This window comes from Choloepus didactylus, chromosome 13 (assembly GCF_015220235.1).
Source record: "Choloepus didactylus isolate mChoDid1 chromosome 13, mChoDid1.pri, whole genome shotgun sequence".
In the NCBI taxonomy this organism is placed as follows: Eukaryota; Metazoa; Chordata; class Mammalia; order Pilosa; family Megalonychidae; genus Choloepus; species Choloepus didactylus.
The window spans coordinates 55447560-55470783 of NC_051319.1; the positions used below are offsets into that span (position 1 = coordinate 55447560).

At 39.3% G+C, this 23224-nt stretch overlaps 1 protein-coding gene across 2 annotated transcripts in view; it reads right to left on the reverse strand.

Annotated features, from left to right (window-relative positions):
* The window catches only part of PGGT1B (protein geranylgeranyltransferase type I subunit beta), a 73599-nt gene that overhangs the window by 27797 nt on the left and 22578 nt on the right, over window positions 1–23224 (reverse strand). Inside the window, exons 3-4 of one of the 2 annotated variants that reach the window (XM_037801125.1) lie at window positions 10996–11195; window positions 3823–3890 (exon numbers count right to left, since the gene is read on the reverse strand). In XM_037801125.1, coding sequence (XP_037657053.1) covers window positions 3823–3890; window positions 10996–11195 — 268 coding nt within the window. The remainder of the gene's footprint in view (window positions 1–3822; window positions 3891–10995; window positions 11196–23224) is intronic. The other variant, XM_037801126.1, reaches the window with a different exon arrangement.

Sequence of the window (23224 nt, forward strand, 5' to 3'; positions counted from 1 at the left end):
AGCACAACATTTGCCTTGAGCTTGCACCTGGACAGAAATCTTGATGCACTCAGTGTAGTCAGATACTGGCTCATAACCATTACAAAAGCAGACCTCTTATAACCACCCTAAGGCATAGATCTGAATGACGCAATCTAACCATTTCATAAAAACAGCCAAAGAGAGAAGCCTCAAGTTAACAGGAAATGGGACTTATTATGGGCAATCGCATTTACGTTGTTTATATATGAATGATAGGGCTGCCTCTAGGAAAAAAAAAGCAGATTGCTGCCATTAAGAAACAGTTTCTATTTTGTGAAGCCACTTTGGACAAAACAATGAAGTTTATTTCTAATTTCTACTACAGAAAAATATTGGCATTTTGTACACAAATAGAACACCCGCAAAGGTTAGTAAAACGTATGAGTCTATTTCTCTGAAGAAGACTCACTGCCTTCTACACTGGCATGTGCTGATACCAAAGGCTCCGGAAATAACCCTGAGGAAGTTCTGCAAAGGTCAACAAATGCATTACTACTTCAGTCAGTGCCTTGGCAAGAGCTTTCTCTCTCTCTCTTTTTTTTTTTTCAATTGTGGAAACATATATATAGCCTAAATCTTCCCATTCCACCCCCTCCCTAGCATTCTGTTAGTGGGATTAATCACATTTAGATTGTTGCAATGCTATCACCTTCCCACCATCCATTTCTAGAAGTTTCCCTTTACCCCAAACAGAAACCCTACGCTCATTTCTTAACTCCCCATTGCCCCTTCCCCCACTTCTCGGAACCCCCACTCTATTTTTCATCTCCATGGTCATATTCTCTGCTACTTTCTTTGCGTTTAACGTGGGGCTTAAATTTAACATCTTAAATCTATAACAATCTTGTTTTCATTTGATACCAACTTAACTTCAATATGACACATAAACTATGTTCCTATACTCCACCATTCCCCCACCTTTATGTAGTTCTTGTCAAAAATTACATATTTTACATTGAGTCCAAAACCACTGATTTATCATTACAGTTTACATATTTTAGATCCTGTAGGAAGTAAATAGTGGATTATAAATCAAAAATACAGTAGTATTGGTATTTATATTTACCATGTGATCTTTATGGGAAATCTTCATTTCTTCATGTAGTTTCAATCAATTGTTAGTGTCCCTTCCTTTCAGCCTGCTCAACTCCTTTTAGCATTTCTTATAGGACTGATTACTGGTGATGAAGTCCCTCAGGTTTTGATTATCCGGGAATGTTTTCATCTCCCCCTCATTTTTATCCTCCAGGTGTTTGTGAATTCTCCAAGTCTCTGATGGTTATTGACTTCTATTTGTATTCCACTGTGGTCAGTGAATGTGCTTTGAACAATTTTTTTTTTTTTTTTTTAATTTCATTGAGGCTTGTTTTTATGTCCCAGCATATGGTCCATTTTGGAGAAAGATCCGTGATCACTAGAGAAGAATGTGTGTCCTGGGGATCTGGGATGTAATATTCTATGTATGTCTGTTAAAATTCTCTCTTTCTCTCTCTCTCTCTCTCTCCTTTCTTTGTTTCCCTGTCGGTGGGGCTCCCTTTAGTATTTCAAGTAGGGCAGGTCTTTTATTAGCAAAATCTCTCAGCATTTGTTTGTGAAAAATTTAAGCTCTCCCTCAAATTTGAAGGAGAGTTTTGCTGGATAAAGTATTCTTGGTTGGAAATTTTCCTCTCTCAGCATTTTGAATGTCATACCATTGCCAACTCGCCTCCATGGTGGCCGCTGAGTAGTCACTACTTAGTCCTATGTTGTTTCCTTTGTATGTGGTGAATTCCTTTTCTCTTGCTGCTTTCAGAACTTGCTCCTTCTCTTCAGTATTTGACAGTCTGATCAGAGTATGACTTGGAGTAGGTTTATTTGGATTTACTCTATTTGGAGTTCGCTGGGCATTTATGCTTTGTGTATTTATATTGTGTAGAAGGTTTGGGAAGTTTTCCCCAACAATTTCTTTGAATACTCTTTCTAGACCTTTACCCTTCTCTTCCCCTTCTGGGACACCAATGGGTCTTAAATTTGGATGTTTTATTTTATCTATCATATCCCTGAGATCCATTTCGATTTTTTCAATTTTTTTTCCCCATTCTTTCTTTTGTTCTTTCATTTTCTGTTCTGTGGTCCTCAAGGAGGCTGAGTTGTTGTTCAGCTTCCTCTAATCTTGTAATATGAGTATCCAGAGTCTTTTTAATTTGGCCTATAGTTTCTTTAATTCCCATAAGATCTTCTATTTTTTTTATTTACTCTTGCAATATCTTCTTTATACTCTTCTAGGGTCTTCTTTATGTCTTTTATATCCTGTGCCATGTTCTTCTTCATGTCCTTTATATCCTGAGCCATGCTCTCGTTGCCTGTCTGTAGTTCTTTGATTAACTGTGCCAAGTACTGTGTGTCTTCTGATCTTTTGATTTGGATCTTTGGGTTTGGGTTCTCCATATCGTCTGGTTTTATCATATGCTTTAAGATTTTCTGTTGTTTTTGGCCTCTTGGCATTTGCTTTACTTGATCTTTAATTTGTCAGAATTGCAGCTTGGTGGCATACACTTTCTCTAACTAACCAGCAGATGGTGTCCGTGAGTCACCTATTCCCCTCAAGTCAGTTCTCCCCAACTTTGTCTTTGTGGCGTGTGGGGATCTGATTATTGTGGGGTTCAACTGGTGCACTTAATTTGGGTGTGTTGTTGGTGCTGTCTGCCCTGAATGAGGGGCGTGTGTCTGAGCAGTTAGGGAGGAAGGGCAGCTTTAATAATCAAACCTTCCAGGTGTTCCCGGAGATATAAGGCTGTTCTCTGCCACTGACCCAAAAGTCCTTGGTATTGACGTAGGTTCGCTGGGATTTCCAAGTGGTTCCCCCTTTCCTGCTGTGCTCTTCCAGGACCTCTGCTGAGGGAAGGAGAGCCATGCCACGTCACAAGTGCGCGCCGGCCTCCAGGGAAGCCCTGGGACACCGGGCCGTGCAGGGACGTTCCCCGCCCGCTTCAAAGATGGTTGAAAGGGATGGGTTAACTTCCCCCTTTCCACACAGCTCTGCCCTCCCAGCTCCGGGACAATCAGCAGTGGGTGTATTAAAGGCCACTGTCCACAGTCAATATTGTGGTGTGTGCGCGGTGCTGCGGGAAAGACTCCCTGTCACACTGAGTTTCTTGATGAGGCTCTGTGCTGTGGGTTTGGCCCCAGGCAGGAGTACCCCGCCTGCCAGGGAGATGGCTACAAGTTTTGCATTCTTTTTCTCCTTTTGGCTCCTCTTTGCTCCCCTGGGCCAAAGACAATCAGCAGTGGGTGTGGGAAGGGGTATCCTCCACGCCTGACACCGAGGCATTAGCCCAGCCTGCTCCCGTCGTATCTGCAGCTGCTCCCGGGCTTTTTTTTTTTTTTAAAGAACTAGTCCATCTCCAAACGCCAACCCACCATTTCCCCACACTGCAGCGTGGCCGAGGGACTTTCAGCTGACTCACTCACTCGTTCCAGAATGCAGACTCCTGGTTTCACCAAATGCACGGTCCCCATAGATTTAGCAGATATTGTTTGGCTGGTGCTACTCTGGAAGTGGTGTTCTGGGTCACTTTCTGGTTTTTATGTAGTATTTTTCATGGAGGTGTTTTTTTTGCCCTGTCTCACCTAGCTGCCATCTTAGGTTCTCCAAGAGCTTTCTCTTTTATTCCTAAGAAATGAAAGCTGAATATGAAATCTTTCTGTAACATATAGAAGTTAACTGGCTTCTTTTTATACTGCTATTAAAAGTAATAATTAAGATAACTACATCACAACAGTGAGAAATATATATCAAGTTAAGACCCAAGCAGAACCAACCTTTGATGGATTGAACGGAATACCCAGGTATGAAGAGCCTCGGAAACCACAGCGATTTATATTTGATCCTAGAAAATAAAAATATTTACTTATTTAAAACACCTTAATTTTGTACAGACCCTGAAGCAGTTCAAATAGAGAATCTTTCAGAAGCAGAGTATTTCAGTACTAAAGCTTTGTCACTGTCTCCATTTTCATGCTAGCTATGTTGAACGCTTACAATGTGCTAGGCCTGTTTTAGGTGCTTTAATAGGGATTTCCTCATTTAATTCAAACACCAGTCATAGATAGAATAATGATTTCCTGCCATGTATCTTTTATTTGTAAGGCACTGCACTTTACAGAATGCTTTAACAGTTTACTATATGATTGTTATTCATGTGATCAACATATTCTATCCCCCATTCTATAGAAACAGAAAACAGAAGCCAAGGTTAAGCAACATGTTCAAGGTAGTAGTCAATTATACAACAGGGTTTAGAATCCTAACTTCCCATCGAGTGTTTTTCTAATGTAATTCATTGCTTCCTTACATGTGAGCAAACTAAAGGTATGAACTGCTCTACAGATAAAGAAAATGCGTTATTTGTATTTTAGCATTAGGCAGACCTTCATGCTGAGTCCATTAATCCACTTCACTTTGAAATATACAGAACTCTGTAAATTAGCAGTCTCTATTCACTCAAGGTATGTGTATGCAACACATATTTTAGCTAAAATTTTCATTTTTAAAGATGTCAATGGAATGTAAGTTGGGAACTTAAGAAAGAAATTAATCACAACAGTAAGACAATTATGTTTTTAATAGTTATTAGAAAATACGCATGGTAGATGTAGAAGGTAGAAATGTAGTATCAACTGACTCTAAACGTTACTACTAATTAAAAAAATAAAGCTGATTTAAAAATAGGCTGTGATGTAAGGAACTAACTTCTTACTAACCCTTATACTTACTAACTTACCTCTTACTCTTCAGATTGGTACATGACCAATTAATTCATAATAACAAGTTTTCACTCCCTTACTTCTTCAAATCAGGCATTATACTTCACTTAACTTCATGTCTCCCGAAATATTTAAAATAGTGGCTTACACATAACTAACAATTTAGGAAGCTTTACACACTAAATTTAAAACTCTCCACCAATTATTTTTTTCCCTATTAGCAAAAAATGTATTTAAAAAAGGATAATACCTAATGGTGATAATGGTTTCAGTGACCATGGTTCTCTCATCCTTGCTAAAGGCTTTCAAAGAGTTATTTACTCTTGCCAATCTACAACAAGAATTATAAAAATACTCACACCCTTTGACCCAGTAATCATACATCTAAACATCTACACCACTAGCTTCAAATATGAGAAAGTTCATATGCACAAAAATGCTAACTGCAGTTTTATAACTGTGAAAATCTAGAAGTAAAACTGGTTAAGTATAACATGATGTAATTACTCAAAGGAACATTATAGCTATTAAAAGGAATAATTGGGATAACTGTAGCAATATCGAAAAATATATATGATCAAGGTAAAAGAAGAAGCAGGATACAAAAATGTAGGTGTTTTACACTTATTAAATGGCTAAAATAAAAAACACTGCCACCAACAAATGCTGAGAAGAATGTGCAGCAACAGGAATTCATATTTTACTGAAAAGAATGCAAAATAGTACAGCCACTTTGGAAGACAGTCTGGCAGTCTCTCACAAAGCTAAACCAGGGTTACCACATGATCCAGCAATTGCACTCTTAAGTATTTATTCATATGATTTGAAAACTTATGTCCACACAAAAAATTGCACATGAACGTTTATAGCATTATTCATATTGGCCCCAAACTGGAAGTAACCAAGATGTCCTTCAATAGGTGAATGGATAAACAAACTGGTTCATCCACACAATGGAGTATTATTGAACAGTAAAAAGAAATGAGCTATCAAGCTAGAAAAAGACATGGAGGGAGAAAAAGAAGATGGCAGCATAGAGAGGCATGGAAGTTAGTCAGACCCCCTGGAACAACTAATAAAGAGCCAGGAACAACTAGAAAATAATCTGGAATAACTGCAGGGGTACAAATGTGACCGTCCAGTCATCATACACCAACCTGAATTGGCAGGAATGCCCGAGACTGCAGCATAAAATCTGTAAGTAAAAACTGCAGAACTGAGCTGGGAGCTCCCTCCCCTCACGGCCGAACTGCAAAGCCTTGTGGTGCTAGAGAGCAGCACTCTGTGAGCAAGCGAACATAGCTCAGCTGAGCTCCAGTCCGGGTTTTAATTAGCACACGTGGACTGCTCAATACAACCTACAAATCCCCAGCAAGAAAAGAGAGGCCTTTGGTGATGACTGGCCTTGGAGAGCTAGAGGACTTCTCTGGGAGGGAGGGGGAGCCCAGAGGACCAGGTGCTGTCTCTGGCCAACGGGTGAAACTGAGGGGGAACACAGCCTGACCCTGAAGGGGGTCTTTCTGTCCCTTTTTCAGCTCAGTGGAGAAAGCCTCGGCCATTTTCAATTCCCAGAGCTCAAACCCAGACAAGGGTGGATATAGCAGAGTAAGAGACAATTCAAATGCAAATGACCTCTTCCCAGGGGGTATATCTTCCCTATGAGGAAAGATGCGGTGCCAAGATCTACTATCCGCCTTCCATTCAGAAGCAGACCCCAGAGCCTGGGGGAAAACAGCCATGGGCCACACCTCCTTATACCAGTCTGGAGCTACAGGCTGACAGGCACCACCTGCTGGGCAGAAAAGCACAGTGACTCCAGGACTCAAAAAGTGCATCAGTCTTCTAAGACACCCTCAGAGAGACCTGAAACTATTGCCTCCTTCCAAGATCTGAGCCCATTCTGGCCTAGGAAAACCTAATTGGGGCAACCAAAGAGGTCAGATGTCTAGAAAACAGAAAATTACAACCTACACTAGGAGGGGTGAAGTTATGGCCCAGTCAAAGGAATAAACTTACACTTCAACTGAAATCCAGGAATTTAAACAACTAGTGCTGGATCAATTCAGAAAGTTTAGGAAAAATACGGCAAAAGAGATGAAGCATGTAATGAAAACAATGGGTGTACATGAGGTAGAAATCGGAAAGTTCAAAAAAAAACTGACAGAATCTATGGAAATGAAAAGCACAACACACAAGATGAAGGACACAATGGAGACATACAACAGCAGAGCTCAAGAGGCAGAGGAAAACACCTGAAAGCCTACACACAAAAGAACAGATAAAGAATGGAAAAATATGAGCAATGTCTCCCATAACTTAAGGACAAAATGAACTGCAGGAATGTACATGTCATGGATGTCCCAGAAGGAGAAGAGAAGGGAAAAGGGGCAGAAGCAATAATAGAGGAAATAATCAATGAAAATTTCCCATCTCTTATGAAAGACATAAAATTACGGATCCAAGAAGTGCAGCATACCCCAAACAGAACAGATCTGAATAGGCCTACCCCAAGACACTTAATAATCAGATTATCAAAGATAAAAAGAGAATCTTGAAGCAGCAAGAGAAAAGCTATCCATCACATGCAAAGGAAGCTTGATAAGACTATGTGCAGATTTCTCAATAGAAACCGGGGAGGCAAGAAGGAGTGGGGTGATATATTTAAGATACTTACAAAGAAAAACCAACAACCAGGAATCTGTATCTGGCAAACCCATCCTTCAATTATGAGGGAGAGCTTAAAATATTCTCTGACAGACAGACAATGACAGTTTGTTAACAAGATACCTCCTCTTAAGGAAACACTACAGACAGAAAGGAAAAGACAGGAGGTCGGGAACTCAGTTTTGGGAGACAATACCACAGCAATGTAAGTACACTGAACAAAGATGACTGTGAGTATGGTTGAAAGAGGAAGGTTAGGAGCATGTGGGACACCAGAAGGAAAGAGGAGAGATAAAGATAGGACTGTATAACTCAGTGAAACCTAGGGTGCTCAATGATTGCGATAAAACGTACAAATATGTTTTTACATGAGGTAGAACAAACGAACGTCAACACCGCAAGGTGTTAAAAATGGGGTGGGATTGGGGCAAAAATACAATCAATGCAAACTAGAAATTACAATTAACAGAAACATTGTATTATGTTTCCTTTAATATAACATAGGCAATATACCAAAGCTAAATGCATATGGGGGGGCACAGGGGAAGGGTATGGGACTCTCTATTCTACTTTAGTATAATGCTATCTTTCCTTTTGTTGCTTCCTAGCTGTCATGTTTTGTTTTGTATTCTCTCTTTCTTTTTTCTTTTTCTTTTGCCTCTCTACGTTCTTTGACTCTTCCTCCTGCTTTGTGAAGAAATGGAGATGTCCGTATACAGATAGTGGTGATGGCAGTGAATACATAAATATGTCACTATACAGGGAACCATCAATTGTTTACTTAGGATGGAATGTATGGTGTGTGAACAAAACTGTCTTAAAAAAAAATGGGTTGATGAAGAAACCCTGAGGGCACTATACTGAGTGAAATAAGACAGACACATAAGGACAAATATTGCAGGGTCTCACTGATATTAACTAATTATATTATGTAAACTCATAGACATGAAATGTAAGTTATCAGGATATAGAATGAGGCTAAAGAATAGGGAGCAGTTGCTTATTATAAGCAGAATGTTCAACTAGGGTGAACTTAAACATTTGGAAATGGACAGAGGTGATGGCAGCACATTGTGAGAATCACTAACAGTGCTGAATGGTGTGTGTCTGTGGTGGAAAGGGGAAGCTTGGAGTCATGTATGTCACCAGAAGGAAAGCTGGAGGTTAAAAGATGGGAATGTATAAAACAGTGACTCTTGTGGTGGACAATGTCCGTGATTAACTGTACAAATATCAGAAATCTCTTTCATGAACTAAACAAACGTATGACACTATAACTAGAAGTTAATACTAGAGGGGCATATAGGAAAAAAATATATACCTATTGCAAACTATATACTACAGTAAGTAGTATTTTAACATTCTTTCATCAACAATCACAAATGTGCTATACCAACACTATGAATAAATAATGGAGGGGGGTGGTTAGGGGTTTGGGAGGATTTGAGTTTCCTTTTTTTGTGTATCTTCTTTTCTGGAGTAATGAAAATGTTCTAAAAATTGAAAAAAATAATTAACTGTGGTGATGGATGCACACAGCCATATGATGGTACTATGGGCAAGTGACTGTACACTTTGGATCTTTGGATAATTGTATGGCATGTGAACAATCTCAATGAAAAAAGATGGGAAAAAAAGGAATGAAGAACCATAATTGAAGTAATCTCATAAAACTTTTTAACTTCCCCATATTTGTTATTTTTGTTATCCCTTATCTGAATCTTAATAATAATTAGAAATAAAATAAACTAAAAAAAAAAAGGCATAGAGGAAACTTAAATGTATATTATTAAAGAAAAGAGGCCTGTCTGAAAAAGCTACTTACTATGATTCCAACAATATGATTCCAAGTATATGACATTCTGGAAAAGGCAAAATTATAGAAATATTAAAAAGATAAGAGATTGCCAGAGGCTTAGAAGGAAGGGGAGGAGAGATAAATTGATGGAACACAGGGTAGTTTTAAGGCAGTGAAACTATTCTCTATGCTATTCTAACAGTGCATACATGACACTGTCAAAACCCATAGAGGTCAGGTGGGACAAGATGTCAGCATAGGAAGGTGTGGAATTGTCAGTCCTCTAGAGCAAACAGTAAATAGCTAGGAAAGATCAGTAAATAGTCTGGAACAACTGTTGGGGATGTGATGGTTAGGTTCATGTGTCAACTTGGCCAGGTGGTCTCTATGTGTCTGGTCAAGCACCAGCCTGGTACTGCAAGGACATCTGTGGCTGGTTAATAAACCAGAAGGCTGGTTTATTAAATCATCAGTCAACTGATTGCACCTGTGACTGATTACATCAACAAAGGGTGTGTCTTCCACAATTAGAGAAATCAATCAGCAGGGTATAATCCAATCAGTTCAAGACTTCTAAAGGGGAAAGAGAAAGGACCTTTACTTCTTCAGTTAGTCGGCAAAGCATTTCTTGAGTTCACTGAACATCTGTATCGGAGTTGCCAGTTTGCTGCCTGCCCTACGTAATTTGGACTCATGCATCCTGCCCTAAATAATTTGGACTCATGTATCCCCACAGTTGTGTGAGACACTTTTATAAACCAGGAGGAAGCAGGAAAGGAACCTGAGGTTCTTCCCGGCAGAGAGGAGACAGGGCTGACAGAAAAAAAAAAAAAATACATAAATAATTAAAAACAGAGGCCTTTGGAGACAGTTGAGTTCAGAATACTGGAAACTGGCAGTGCCCCAGGAAAAGGGGCACAGAGAATCAGGTACCAACACCAGTCGAGTGGCGAAACAGGGGGCTGGGGACTGGCTCTGAAAAGGGGCTTTCTCTCTTTTTCGATTTTTTTTCCTCCCTAAGTAGTCATTAGAGAGAGCCTCAGGAATTTTCAAATGTCAGCCCTGACTCAGGCAAGGTGGAGTTAACTGAGTCAGAGACACAAAGAAAGAATTCAAATGTAGAAGATAACTCCCTAAAGGGTGTATCTTCCCTAAGAAAAGGGGGACAAGGACCAGTTTTAGTGGCTGCCCTCCCTCAGAGAATTCAAACCCCAGGGCCAGTGTGGGTAAAAAAGAAAAAAGAAAAAAAAAAAACAACTTAGGCTTGGCTTCTGACATCCTCTGCCCCTGGGTAGGACAGGGTCTCCTGAGAATTAAGGGAACCACACCTCTTTACACCATCCTGCTGACAAGCACCATCTGCTGGGCAGGATAGGAAAAGCACAGAGTAGACATTCTCTGTTCTGTAGTCTGCATCCTTTCTCCGTGGCACTCAGAGTGCATGGGAGGAGAGGCAGGAACAAGGGAGAGAGCCACATGAAAACACCAAGAGCTCCTTCCCCACCCCAGAGGCCCGCAGCTGCATGGCAGGCAGGGATCTGGCAGGCCCACAAATAGCAGGGCACATCCAAGCTGGCTGAGGGCTGGGGAAAGTGAATCTCTCAGTCCCACGGCCGAAGGTTATTCCACTCAGAAGCCTAAAAATCACCAGAGGCATTGTGGCCTCAAGTGGATTCTCCGCCGAGGTGCACAGTGCCCACCCCCTACTCCTGGGACTGGTGGTTTCCAGCAAGCCTGGAGATCTGCTGCATTATCTGGATTTTCACCTGGTTTGGACCCCGCCGAGCAGGCTGCTGTAGTAAGAGAAAAGCAGGCTTGAGGAGAAGAGGTGGCCCAAGAGCACCAGCTGCTGGGAAGACAGGAAAGTGCACTCTGGCAAACTGCTGTTCTGCCAAATCCTCTGCAGATGTCCAAATAGACTTGCTTCTCCCACGGAAGGCCTTGGCCTCCATCTGGCAGGGAATCACTGATAAAACAAGGGCCAAAGGAAATTTTCAGTGCAAACCCAAGCAACTATAAAATCTTAGGGGGGCAAGGGAAATCACCTTTCAAAATAACTTGACCAAGATAATCAAATGCTGAAAAATCAGCAGAAAATCAAAAAGCACATGAAGATTCAAGAAGGTAAGGAAAAACCAAAATGACCAAATTAAAAAGCTGGAAGAGACACAGAATTTGGAACAAGTAATCAAAGAAGTATATATAAGTTTCCAAAATAACTTCAAAAGGTTGGCTAAAGACATAAAGGCTATCAAGAAGATACTAGAAGAGCATAAAGAATTTGAAAGAGTAAATAGAAAAATAGTAGATCTTGTGGAAGTGAAAAATCCTGTAGATCAAATTAAAAATATATTAGAGACATAGATTAGCAGATGTGAAGAGGTAGATCCACTCCAAGACACACACTACTCAGATTGTCAAATGCTAAAGAGAAGCGGAAAGTCCTGAAAGCAGCAAGAGAAAAGTGATTCAACACATACAAGGGAAGACACATAAGATTAAATATTGACTATTTAACAGGCACCATGGAGGTGAGAAGGCAGTGGTATGACATACTGAAGATTCTGGAAGAGAAAAATTACCAGTCAAGAATTCCTGATCCAGGAAAGCTGTCCTTCAGACAAACAAATGCTGAAAGAATTTGTTAACAACAGTCCTGAGCTGCAAGAAACACTAAAGGAGTTCTGTGAGCTGGGAAAAACAAACAAACAAACAAAAAAAAAAAAAAACAGGAGAGAGAGTCTGGAGAAGGGCACAGAATTGAAGACTATTAGTAAAGGTAACTTAAGGAATAAAAAGAGAGACAGGGAAAAAACAGACCTGACAAATAAAAACCAAAGGATAAGACGGTGAATTCAATTACTGCTATACAGTAATAACTTTGAATGTGAATGGACTAAACTCCCCAATTAAAAGACAGAGATTGGCAGAATTGATTAAAAGGTATGATCCATCTATATCCTGTTTACAAGAGACTTATCTTAGACCCAAGGATAAATAGACCCGCAAGCTGTAACCAAAAGAGAGCAGGGTAGCTATACTAATATAAGACAAAATAGACTTCAAATACAGATATAAGAGACAAGGAAGGACATTATATATTCATAAAAGGTACAATTCATGAAGAAATAACAATCATAAATCTTTATGTACCCAACAAAGGAACTCCAAAGTTCATGAGGCAAACACTGGCAAAACTGAATGGAGCAAAAGACGTTTCTACAGTAACAGTGGGAGACTTCAATACACCACTCTCTTCTACAGATGGAACAACCAGACAGAGCATCAATAACGAAATACAGAAACTGAACAATGTGATAAATGTTTCAGACCTGACAGACATATATAGATAGTTGAATCCCCAAACACCAGGATATACATTCTTCTTTAGTACTCATGAAACATTCTCAAGGATAGATTATATGCTGGAGCACAAAACAAGTTTGAACAAATTTATAAAGAGTGAAATTATTCAAAGCACTTTCTCTGACCAAAATGGAATGCAGCTAGAATTATATAACCACCAAAGAACCAGAACTTCCACAAATGGTAATCAGTGAGTCAAAGAAGAATTTGCAAGAGAAATCAGTAAATAGCTAGAGACAAATGTAAATGAGAATACCATATATCAAAACCTATGGGATGCAGGGAAGACGGTGGTGAGAGGAAAATTTATAGCTCTAAATGCATACATTTAAAAGGAAGAAAGAGCTAAAAACCAAAGATGTAACTGAATAACTAAAGAAGCTAGAGAAAAAAGAGCAAACTAACTGTGAAGCAAGTAGAAGAAAAGAAATAAAGATTAAAGCAGAAATGAATGAACTGAAAAAAAAAACTGAATCAAAACCAAAAATTAGTTGAGAAGATCAAGAAGATTGACAAACTCTCAGCTAGACTGACAAAGTCAAAAAGAGAATACTTTGAACACTGTACACCAATAAACAAGACAACTTAGAGGAAATGGACAATTTCCTGGAAACACATGAACAATCCAGACTGACTCAAGAAGAAATAGAGGACCTTAATAAACCAATCCCAAATAAAGAGATTCAATTAGTCATCAGAAACCTTCCTACAAAGTAGAGGTGTCTACTCCCTTCAGTGCTGTCAGTTTTTACCTCATGTATCTTGGCGCACTCTGGACTGCTACATAAATATTTATCATTGTTATCTCTTCTTGATGAATCATCCCTTTTATTAATATATAGTGTCCTTCTTTGTCTCCTTTGTTTTACATTTGAAGTCTAATTTGTCTAATATTAATAGCTATCCTGCTCTTTTCTGATTGTTGTTCGCATGAAATATTTTTCAACCTTTCACTTTCAACCTATTTTGTCCTTGTGTGTACAGTGAGTCTCTTGTAGACAGCATAAAGATGGGTCCTGTTTTTTAATCCATTCTGCCAGTCTATATCTTTTTATTGAGTTTAATCCATTAACATTTAATGTTATTACTGTAAGGGCAGTACTTCCTTGTATCATTTTGTCTTTTGGATTTTATATGACATGTCTTATTTTTTTCTTCTCTCTCCTTTTACCCTTCCTGATAGTCTTCATTTCTACACTCTTCTCCAAACCTCTCTCTCCTGTCTTTTCCTATCAGCTTGTAGCACTCCCTTTAGTATTTCTTGTACAGCAGGTCTCTTGTTCACAGACTCCCTCAGTGTCTATTTGTCTGAAAATCCTTTAAACTCTCCCTCATTTCTGAAGGACCGTTTTGCCAGATGTAGACTTCTTGGTTGGCAGTTTTTCTCTCTCGGTACCTTAAATATATCATTCCACTGCCTTCTTGCCTCCATGGTTTCTGCAGAAAAATCTGTACACAGTCTTACTGAACTTGACTCGTATGTGATGGATCACTTTTCTCTTGCTGCTTTCGGAATTCTCTTTGTCTTTGACATTGGACAATCTGATCAGTAAGTGTCTTGGAGTAGGTATATTCCAAGCTATTCTGTTTGGGGTACATTGTGCTTCTTGGATTTGTGTGATGGTTTGGATGTATGATGTTCCCCCAAATGCCATGTTCTTTAATGCAATCTTGTGGGGACAGATGTATTAGTGATTAGACTGGAACCTACTGATTGTTTCCATAGAGATGTGACTCAATCAACTGTGGGCAAGACCTTTGATTGGATAATTTCCATGGAGTTGTTACACCACCCATTCAGGGAGGGTCTGAATTAAATCCCTGGAGCCACATAAAAGAGCTGACAAACAGAAGGAACTCAGAGCAGCTAAGAGTGACATTTTGGAAAGCAACTAGGAGTGACACTTTGGAGCTGCAAGCTTAGAGAGACATCTTGAAGATGGCTGTTGAAAGCTGATGCTGACATTTTGGAGAATGCCATTTTGAAATGCAACCTGGGAGCAAGGAGATGCCAGCCAAGTGCCTTCCCAGCAAACAGGGGTTTTCCAGATGCCAATGGCCTTTCTCCAGTGAAGTTACCCTATTGCTGACACTTTACCTTGGACACTTTATGGCCTTAAGACTGTAACTTTGCAACCAACTAAACCCCTTTAAAAAAGCCAATCCACTTCTGGTGTTTTGCAAAACAGCAGCATTAGCAAACCAAAACAATCTGTAATTTTATGTCTTTCATAACATTTTATGCGGGAAATTTTCAGTGATTATTTCTTCCATTATTCTTTTTGCCCCTTTTCCCATCTCTTCTCCTTCTGGGACACCCGTTAACACATATATTCATGCACTTCATGTTGTCATTCAGTTCCCTGAGCCCCTGCTCATATTTTTCCATTCTTTTCCCTATCCATTCTTTTGTGTTTAGGATTTCAGATGTCCTGTCTTCTAATTCACCAATCTTCTGCCCTTCAAATCTGCTATTGTATGTCTCCATAGTGTTTTTCAGCTCTTCTATTGTGGCTTTTATTCCCGTCAGTTCTGCCATTTGTTTTTTTCAAGCTTATGAATTCTTCTTTATATCCTTTATCTCTTTTGTCATATCTTCCTTCAGTTCACTGATTTGATTTATAAGATTTGTTTGAACATCTTTAATTAGTTGTTTCAACTCCCATATCTCAGTTGAAGTGTTAGTTTGTTCATTTGGCTGGCCCACATCTTTGTGCTTCCTAGAATGACGCATAATTTTTTTGCTGTCTAGGCATCTGATTTTCTTGATTAGCTTCTTCTGGAGTTGGTTTTCATTCTTTTGCCTAGGGTTTCTTGTTGGTTGGTTTTGTTCTCTATCTGTTCTTTGGCATTCAGTTCAACTTATTCTAGACCTCTAGCATAGCTTCTGTTTAACTGATCAGAATTTTTCACCCCTTGTTTTTCTGATTCTTGCCCTACCTACATGGAATGCTTTTATAAGCGAGTCTTCTCAAATACGATCAATGCCAATAAGATTTTCCCAGTCTAGACAGGCCCAAGTCTCAGGAGGAGTGTAATCTGTAGAAGTTTCCCTGAGAGTAAGACCCAGCAAGTCATCAGACCCTCCCGCGAAGCCTCTAGATTCTGCACTTTTCATATCCCGTCCAGCAAGTGGTACTTGCCAGCCTGCAGATCCCCACCAGCGTAAAGAGATGCAATGCCTCTAATTCTCAGCAGCTCCTGTTGCTTCCAAGGGCATGGCTGACTCAAGCCGTTTCTGTTTTCCAGTCTCTGGGGTCTGAGTTCTCTGAAGGAGGGCAGCCACTTGATCTGGACCCTGCCTTCCCCTTCCTTGGGGAAGGTATGTCCTTTAGGGAATTATCTCCTCCACTTGACTCACTGCTTTGTCTCTCAGACCTATTTTAACTCCATCCTTGCCTGGGTCCAGATGCCAATTGAAAGTATCTGAGGCTTTCTTTAATGAGGTACTTAGAATAATGTTAAAAAAAGAAGAAGAAAAAAAATTAAATGGAGAGAAAGAAAAGGAAGGGGAAAAAAAAACAAAAAAAACCCTTTTCAGAGCCAGACCGTAGGTCCCCGGGTTTACCAAACAGGAGCTGGAGTTGGTACCCATTTCTATGTGCCACTTCTTCTTTGGGCCTAGCCCTTTTCCAGTATTCTGAGCTCCTCCAACTCCAAAAGTCTGTTATTTTTGTTGTTAGCACACCTCCTCTCTGCTGGGGCGAAATCTCCCAGTTCTTTTCGTGCTTGCTGTTGATTTATCTGTGCTTGGAGCTCTTCTTATTCACCAGCCCTGATTTGTTAATTAATTCTGCAATTGGAGCTTGGTTGAGCCACCCTCCTTGCTCCAAGCAGAGACTGTTTCTTTTTCCCTCAGGGAACCAGCTACAAGACAGCCTACCGTAGCAGTGGGGGTGGAGCACCAGCCTCCATGGCATGGGAAACTTACAGTTCTTCATTGTGATTTCAGCCATTTCACCCATTCCAGACTGGTGTACGATGTGTGTCTGGTCACATAAGTCCCCTAAACAGTTATTCCAGACAGTTCTTGGCTATTTACCAGCTACTCCAGAGGAGTAACAAAATTCCACACCTAACCACGCTGCCATCTTGCCCCCTCCCCAGTCAACTGATTTTTACAAGGCCCTGAAACCCACTGAACTGGGACAGAATAGTCTCTTCAACAAAAGGAGCTGGGAGAACTGGATATCCACATGCAAAAGAATGAAAGAGGGCCCCTACCTCACACCCTATATGAAAATTAACTCAAAGAGGATCAAAGACCTAAATATAAGAGCCAGTACCATAAAACTCCTAGAATATAGAGAAATATCTTCAAGACCTAGTAATAGGATGCAGCTTTTTATACCTTACTCCCAAAGCACAAACAACAAACAAAAAAAACAGATAAATGAGATTTCTTCAAAATTGAATGCTTCTGTGCCTCACAGGACTCTTGTCAAAAGGTGAAGAGGCAGCCAACTCAATGGGAGAAAATACTGGAAACCATCTATCTGATAAGGGTTTGATAGCCAGTATATGTAAAGAAATCCTTCAATTAAACAAAAAAAGAGCAAACAACCCAATTATGAAATGGGCAAAAGATATGAATAGACATTTTTCCAAAGAGGAGGTAAAAATGCAGGGCTGCATTCCTTTCTGGAGGTTCTGGGGCTGAATCCACCTTCAAGCTCCTTCAGGTTGTTGGCAGAATACAGCTTCGTGTATTTTAAGACTGAGGACCTGTTTCTTTGATCAGTGTTGGCTGGGGATGGCCCTTAGCTCCTAGAGGCCTTTTTTCCACGTGTGCCTCTAATCTCAGATAAAACAATGGCAGCCAAATCTTTCTCACATTGAGAATCTCTGTCTCCCCTTGCTGCAGCATCTCTTTTGCCCTCTTCCATTCCATTTCTCTGACTGACTCTTCTGCCTTGCTCTGATGCTTTTAAGGGCTCATGTAAATACACTTGGATAATTCAGGATAATCTCCATTATTTTAAGGTCAACTGATAAGTAACCTTAATTCCATATGTTAAGTCCCTTCACAGCAGTACCTAGAATAGTGTTTGATTGAATAACCTGGCAACAGGAGTCTTGGGGGGACAACTTTAGAATTCTGTCTACCACGCCCTCCATAATTCAAATCAGATGTTATGTTACACTTTTAAAATGTAAAAGTAAGTTATCCTTCCATTACCAAGCCATGGATACCTTTATCTTTTTATCATTACTTGTTCTAATCCCTCCCTAGTTGGGGGGGGGGTATCAAAAGGTATATTTTCCTAGACCCTATATTTTACCTGATGCCTAAAATGTTGTCCTATTATAATTTAAATTTTCTAAATAAATTTTTTCTCTTTTTTCCCCCTTCAGACTCCGTTTTTAAGTTACTGACTTGCTAACTGTTCTCCACAAAAATGTGATCTGATTTCTACTATTGATAGAAGAAAGCTCTGATTTCATCTTCAAGTCTGAGTTTATACTTTCACTAAGAAACCTTTCTTGAGCCGCCTACTAAGTTAGATAATTGTGCCAGGTGTTATACACAGAGGCTGGCATGTAGTAGGAGCTCATAAATATCTATTTCTGAATGACATATTTCCTCACAGGTAAGTATATGAATGAACAGCATGTCTATTTGTCCATCTCTGTTTTTAGCTTGGTTAAATTAATAACATTTCCGAAAAGTAGTAAAATACTGATGCTCAAAAATACCACATAAGTTTAGGAGGCTGTGGTTAAAAACCTGGATACTTGGAGTAAAACTCAAGCTCCCATTAGTACTAGCACCATGTTCTGTAGGCAATAACTTAACCTTTTTGAGCCAGTTTCCTCCATATTCATATTAGGAACAGTAACATTTATTGCAGTAGGGGACTGTCCAAGCACAGCCTGCTGCCTTTCCCTGTGTCACACAAACAAACGATGTACTAGGGACTATGTTAGACTAGCTCCTTGGATGGGATAATAAATGCAGGCTGAATCCCTTCTCAGGAGCACCTTATGGTAAAACACATCCCCTAGCAGGTAGTGACTACTGGCACATTCCTTACCCACCCTCACCCCCCCCCCCCGCCAGCATATGTAAACATTCACTAGAGAAAGTCTGGCTACAATATGTCCATTTATGGCATCCAATGATGTATCTGTCTTGGCCAGGAGGGAGAGGTAACCTTCCACCAAGACAGAAGTATGCTTAAAACACCTCCCTGCATAGTCTGCTGATAGGGACAGCTAGCCATGGAGGACCGATGCCCATTAGTGAAGGTAAGTTTGCTCTGTCTCTTCTCTATGTGAAGAGTTTTTTCACTCGTTGACTGTGTAAGTTGTGCTTTTGCTGCAAACCATTAGTATGGGTTGGGACCCTATGAGTCCTGTTCCTCATAGCAGGCATTGTTATGTTTTTTGCTACCCTCTGTGCAGTGAGACACCTTCTTTGGAGATGGTAATAGGTCTCCATGCAGTGAAATCCCTTTCCTGGAGGTGGTAACAGGTATCTGTCTTTCTGACTGACTGTTAGCTCCAGCAAGCAGGGTGCGTGCCAAAGTTCGACATTTATCATGCAGAGTTCTTGAAAGGGTTAAAGGATATGTTTAGACTGTGCTTTGCATAGTGATCAAGGCTTAATAAACAGCAACCATTTAAAATCAGTTAATTAGATTTTATCAAAAGTGAAACAGTAAGAAATTAACAGCTTCAATGCAGTTTATCAAGGAAAGTTTCTTTTAAGTAAAATTGACTCTACTTCCTTCTTTTTAAACAGGGAAGCACATACTGTCATCATGAAAAAAAATTTATGATCTTAGGGGTCAAAGTTGCAGTATATGGAAAAGACAATGCAGTTATTTCTTGCCCTCTTCTGATTTGTCTATGGACTTCACGGTAGATAAAGGGAACAGTTTATTTCAGTACAAACAAAAACAACAGAGATCTTAATAATTTTATGGAAAGCCGACTAACATTAAATACTGTAAGACACCAACAAAAAAATTTATTCATTAAACTGAGTTAACAGCTGCCCACTTAAATCCTAATGTTCTAAAAATTGATGCTCATTAAATGGTAACATTTTCACCACTCTTAAAAGATTCGTTAGGCACTTGTTTAAGTTTCCTAACTGCTAAAACAATTACCATTCAATGGGTTGGCTTAACAATAGGAATTTATTAGCTCACAGTTTCAGAGGCTAGAACACTTGCTTCCTCCCGGGGTCAGTATCTTTGGGCTGGCGGGCAATCTTTGGGTTTCCCTGGATTTTCCATCACATGGCAATGCACATGACAGTGTCTTCCCCTTTCCCTACTGGGTTTTGTTGACGTCCAGCTTACTTCCCCCATGGCTTCTCTTTCCATGTCCAATTTCCTTTGCTCATGAGAACTTCGGCCACATTGGATTAATAAAGCCCACCTTCATTCAGTTTAAGCATATTAACTAATAACATCTTCCAATGTCCTATTTACAAATGGGTTCACACTTAAAGGACTAGGGGTTGGGACCTGAACATGCCTTTTGTGGGGGACATGAGCCAATCCCCAAAAACACTCCTTTATGGTTATGCCAAAATTTATCTGCTATTGTACTTTCATCTGTAATTCTGGTAAGCTTATCTATTTCATGGTAATCATTAAAGGATAAATACACAATTCATTCTAAATTTATAACTCGATCCATACTTAGGGTAAACTGTTAAACTTCTTCAGAGGTTACTAAATAGCACCATCTAGTGTTCCTGATTCAATAGTAGCAAAACAAAGTGCTTAGTATGGTCTGGCCGCCCTTCAGAATCAATTGTCCAGTTTGAAAAACTACAGATGCCTCATGCCTCTTGCGCCTGCACCAAAACTCTGAAGGTGGGGCCTGGACAACCATATTTAAAAACATTAAACAATCTCTATTTGATACACAGTGTTGAGAACTGATTTGGTGAACACATCCTCCACTTTTGTAGAACCATGAAGTTTACCTTGTTATATGGAAGTAGTTTAGATAGCAATACAGCTGAAAAATCCAGATAACTCCAAAGAAATGAAAACTGGGTAGATGAGAAGAAAAGGAGAAGCTGCAAAAGTGGAGTATGTACATGGATATAATGTGTATTTATATTTATGTGTATCTATAGTTGTTCTAGTTTGCTAATGCTGTTGGGATGCAAAACACCAGAAACGGATTGACTTGTCCAAAAGGGGGTTTATTTGGTTACACAGTTACAGTCTTAAGGCCATAAAGTGTCCAAGGTAACACATGAGCAATCAGGTACCTTCACTAGAAGATGGCCAGTGGCATCCGGAAAACCTGTTAGCTGGGAAGGCACGTGGCTGGTGTCTCCTCCAAAGTTCTGGTTTCAAAATGGCTTTTTCCCAGGACGTTCCTCTTTAGGCAGCAGTTCCTCAAAAATGTCACTCTTAGTTGACTTGGGGTATTTGTCCTCTCTTAGCTTCTCCGGAGCAAGAGTCTGCTTTCAATGGCCGTCTTCAAACTGTCTCTCATCTGCAGCTCCTGTGCTTTCTTCAAATGTCCCTCTTGGCTGTAGCTCCTCTCCAAACCTGAATGGGTGGGTCCATGCCTCCATGGAAATATCTCATCAGAGTAATCACCTACAGTTGAGTGGGGCACATTTCCATGCAAATCTAATCAGCACCAAAACGCCTGCCCCACAAGACTGCATCAAAGATAATGGCGTTTGGGGACACAATATATTTAAACTGGTACAGGGGTGTATTCGAGAAGTAATGTGTTCAGCTATCAACTATAAGAAAAAAAAAAAGTCTCCATTTCTGTGTCAACACATGAATGACAATTATTAAGCTAGAACCCTGACTCATGCCCAATGATGGGGTCATATCTCACTTTAAAACTGAGGGTTTTACTATTAAGTGCATATTAAACACCAACTGTGTGTTAAATAAGCATTATAAAGACTGTCAGCTTATTATTTTTTTCTTTAAACAATTATAAAACTGTAGAATGTCAAACTGCAATGAGAGTTAAACCATATATATTTTAACCAGCAGAGCTGCTTTTCATTAAGAAAGTAACATCTTACCTCTTCTAAGAGACAACTGTACTGTGAAAGGTAAAATAAAAATACATTCGAAATTGTATTTGGGTGTTTCTAATAAAGGACAACTCTTAGGCTAAAATATATCACTACAGTATTAACAGTGATCATGCTGCTTAAATAAAACTCAAAATCTTATTTGATCATGTTCTTAACTTTTTAATTCCCATTTTAAAAGTTAGGTGTTTTACACTAAGGAAAGAGAATTCAAATAAGAAATGTGGCAATTACTTTATGTAAAAATGGACATTTGTATTTTATAAATATAAAAATAATACCTCACAGGTCTAAAGAAACATAAGGGTTCCCAGCAAGAGGACACACCTTACACAACCTCCTTGTTTACAGCTGATATCAAGACAGTCCTAGACAAGGTAAACCAAAAATCGTATAGCTAATTTTTTTTTCTATATCTATTTTCTAAATCACAAGATAGTTTTAAATATTATATCCAGAACAATCAGAGAGAAGGCAGATGGGAGATTTATTTTCACAGAGATTAGAGAGTTAATAGTTTCTTCAACAAATAATGAAATTGAGAATTCAGAATTCCAGTTGGACTGTGACTATTATCTATGGACTGACCTACAAGACATCTGACTAGTAACAGTTGAGGACATAAACCAACCACCACAGTACTATCTTTCCCCCAAATTCTTGATCAACGCAACTGAAGAATCCACTTAAAAAATAAAATTGTAAAAGATTTTATCTTTTATATTAAATTACCTTATCTACTTTTCCAAACATTTAATTCTAATATTTTATGGGACCTATAAGGGATATCAAATTTATTTTCCTTTAAAGCCATAAAATAGCCTCAAAGTTCCCATGACAAAATATCTATGTCCCAGAAAAACAAACATGATAAACAGAGCACTACTGCACTGAGTCAGCAATGTAATGGACATATCAACAGAAAAGTACATTCTAATCTTGCCTCTAGCACTAACTGGCTGTATTACTGCAGACAAACTTTTAACCTCTCTATATATTAATACATCTATCACCATTTGTAAAATGATGGACTACAATATTCCTGTTACACTCCATTCCAGCTCTAAAATTCTCTTGATCAAAGCATATAGCCAGCCTGATTCCAGTATTTACCAAATACTTCCTCCTAAAGTTCAAAGGGAAAGGCTCCAACTCCCCAATGGTCTTACCACATTTATTACTATGACACCACTAGGGTCTTTACAACTCTGGAGTTAAGTGGTAACCAGGGTTAATTTTGATTAAATATTCACAATATACTGTAGTGCCGTAGATGATATTCCTCACTAGGGACCTATATACTTAAAGAGTAAAAGGAGGATTGGGACTTAAGAGTCAGAAGCTACTGATTCCAGTTCAACTGGATCACTTAATATCTGTGTGTGGCCTCAGGCAAGTCTCTTAATTACTTTGACTCTCCATTTCCAACTCTGGGGAACAGAGATTAGGTGAAGAAAAAATCTGATGATGTACTTGATGGTGCTGTGAAAATCATAAAAAGTATTAAAAATGCACAGCATTATTTCTGCCATATAATAGAGTATCAATTTTTGTGTTTAACCATAACTTAGTTTTAAACTGTTCCTTTTTGT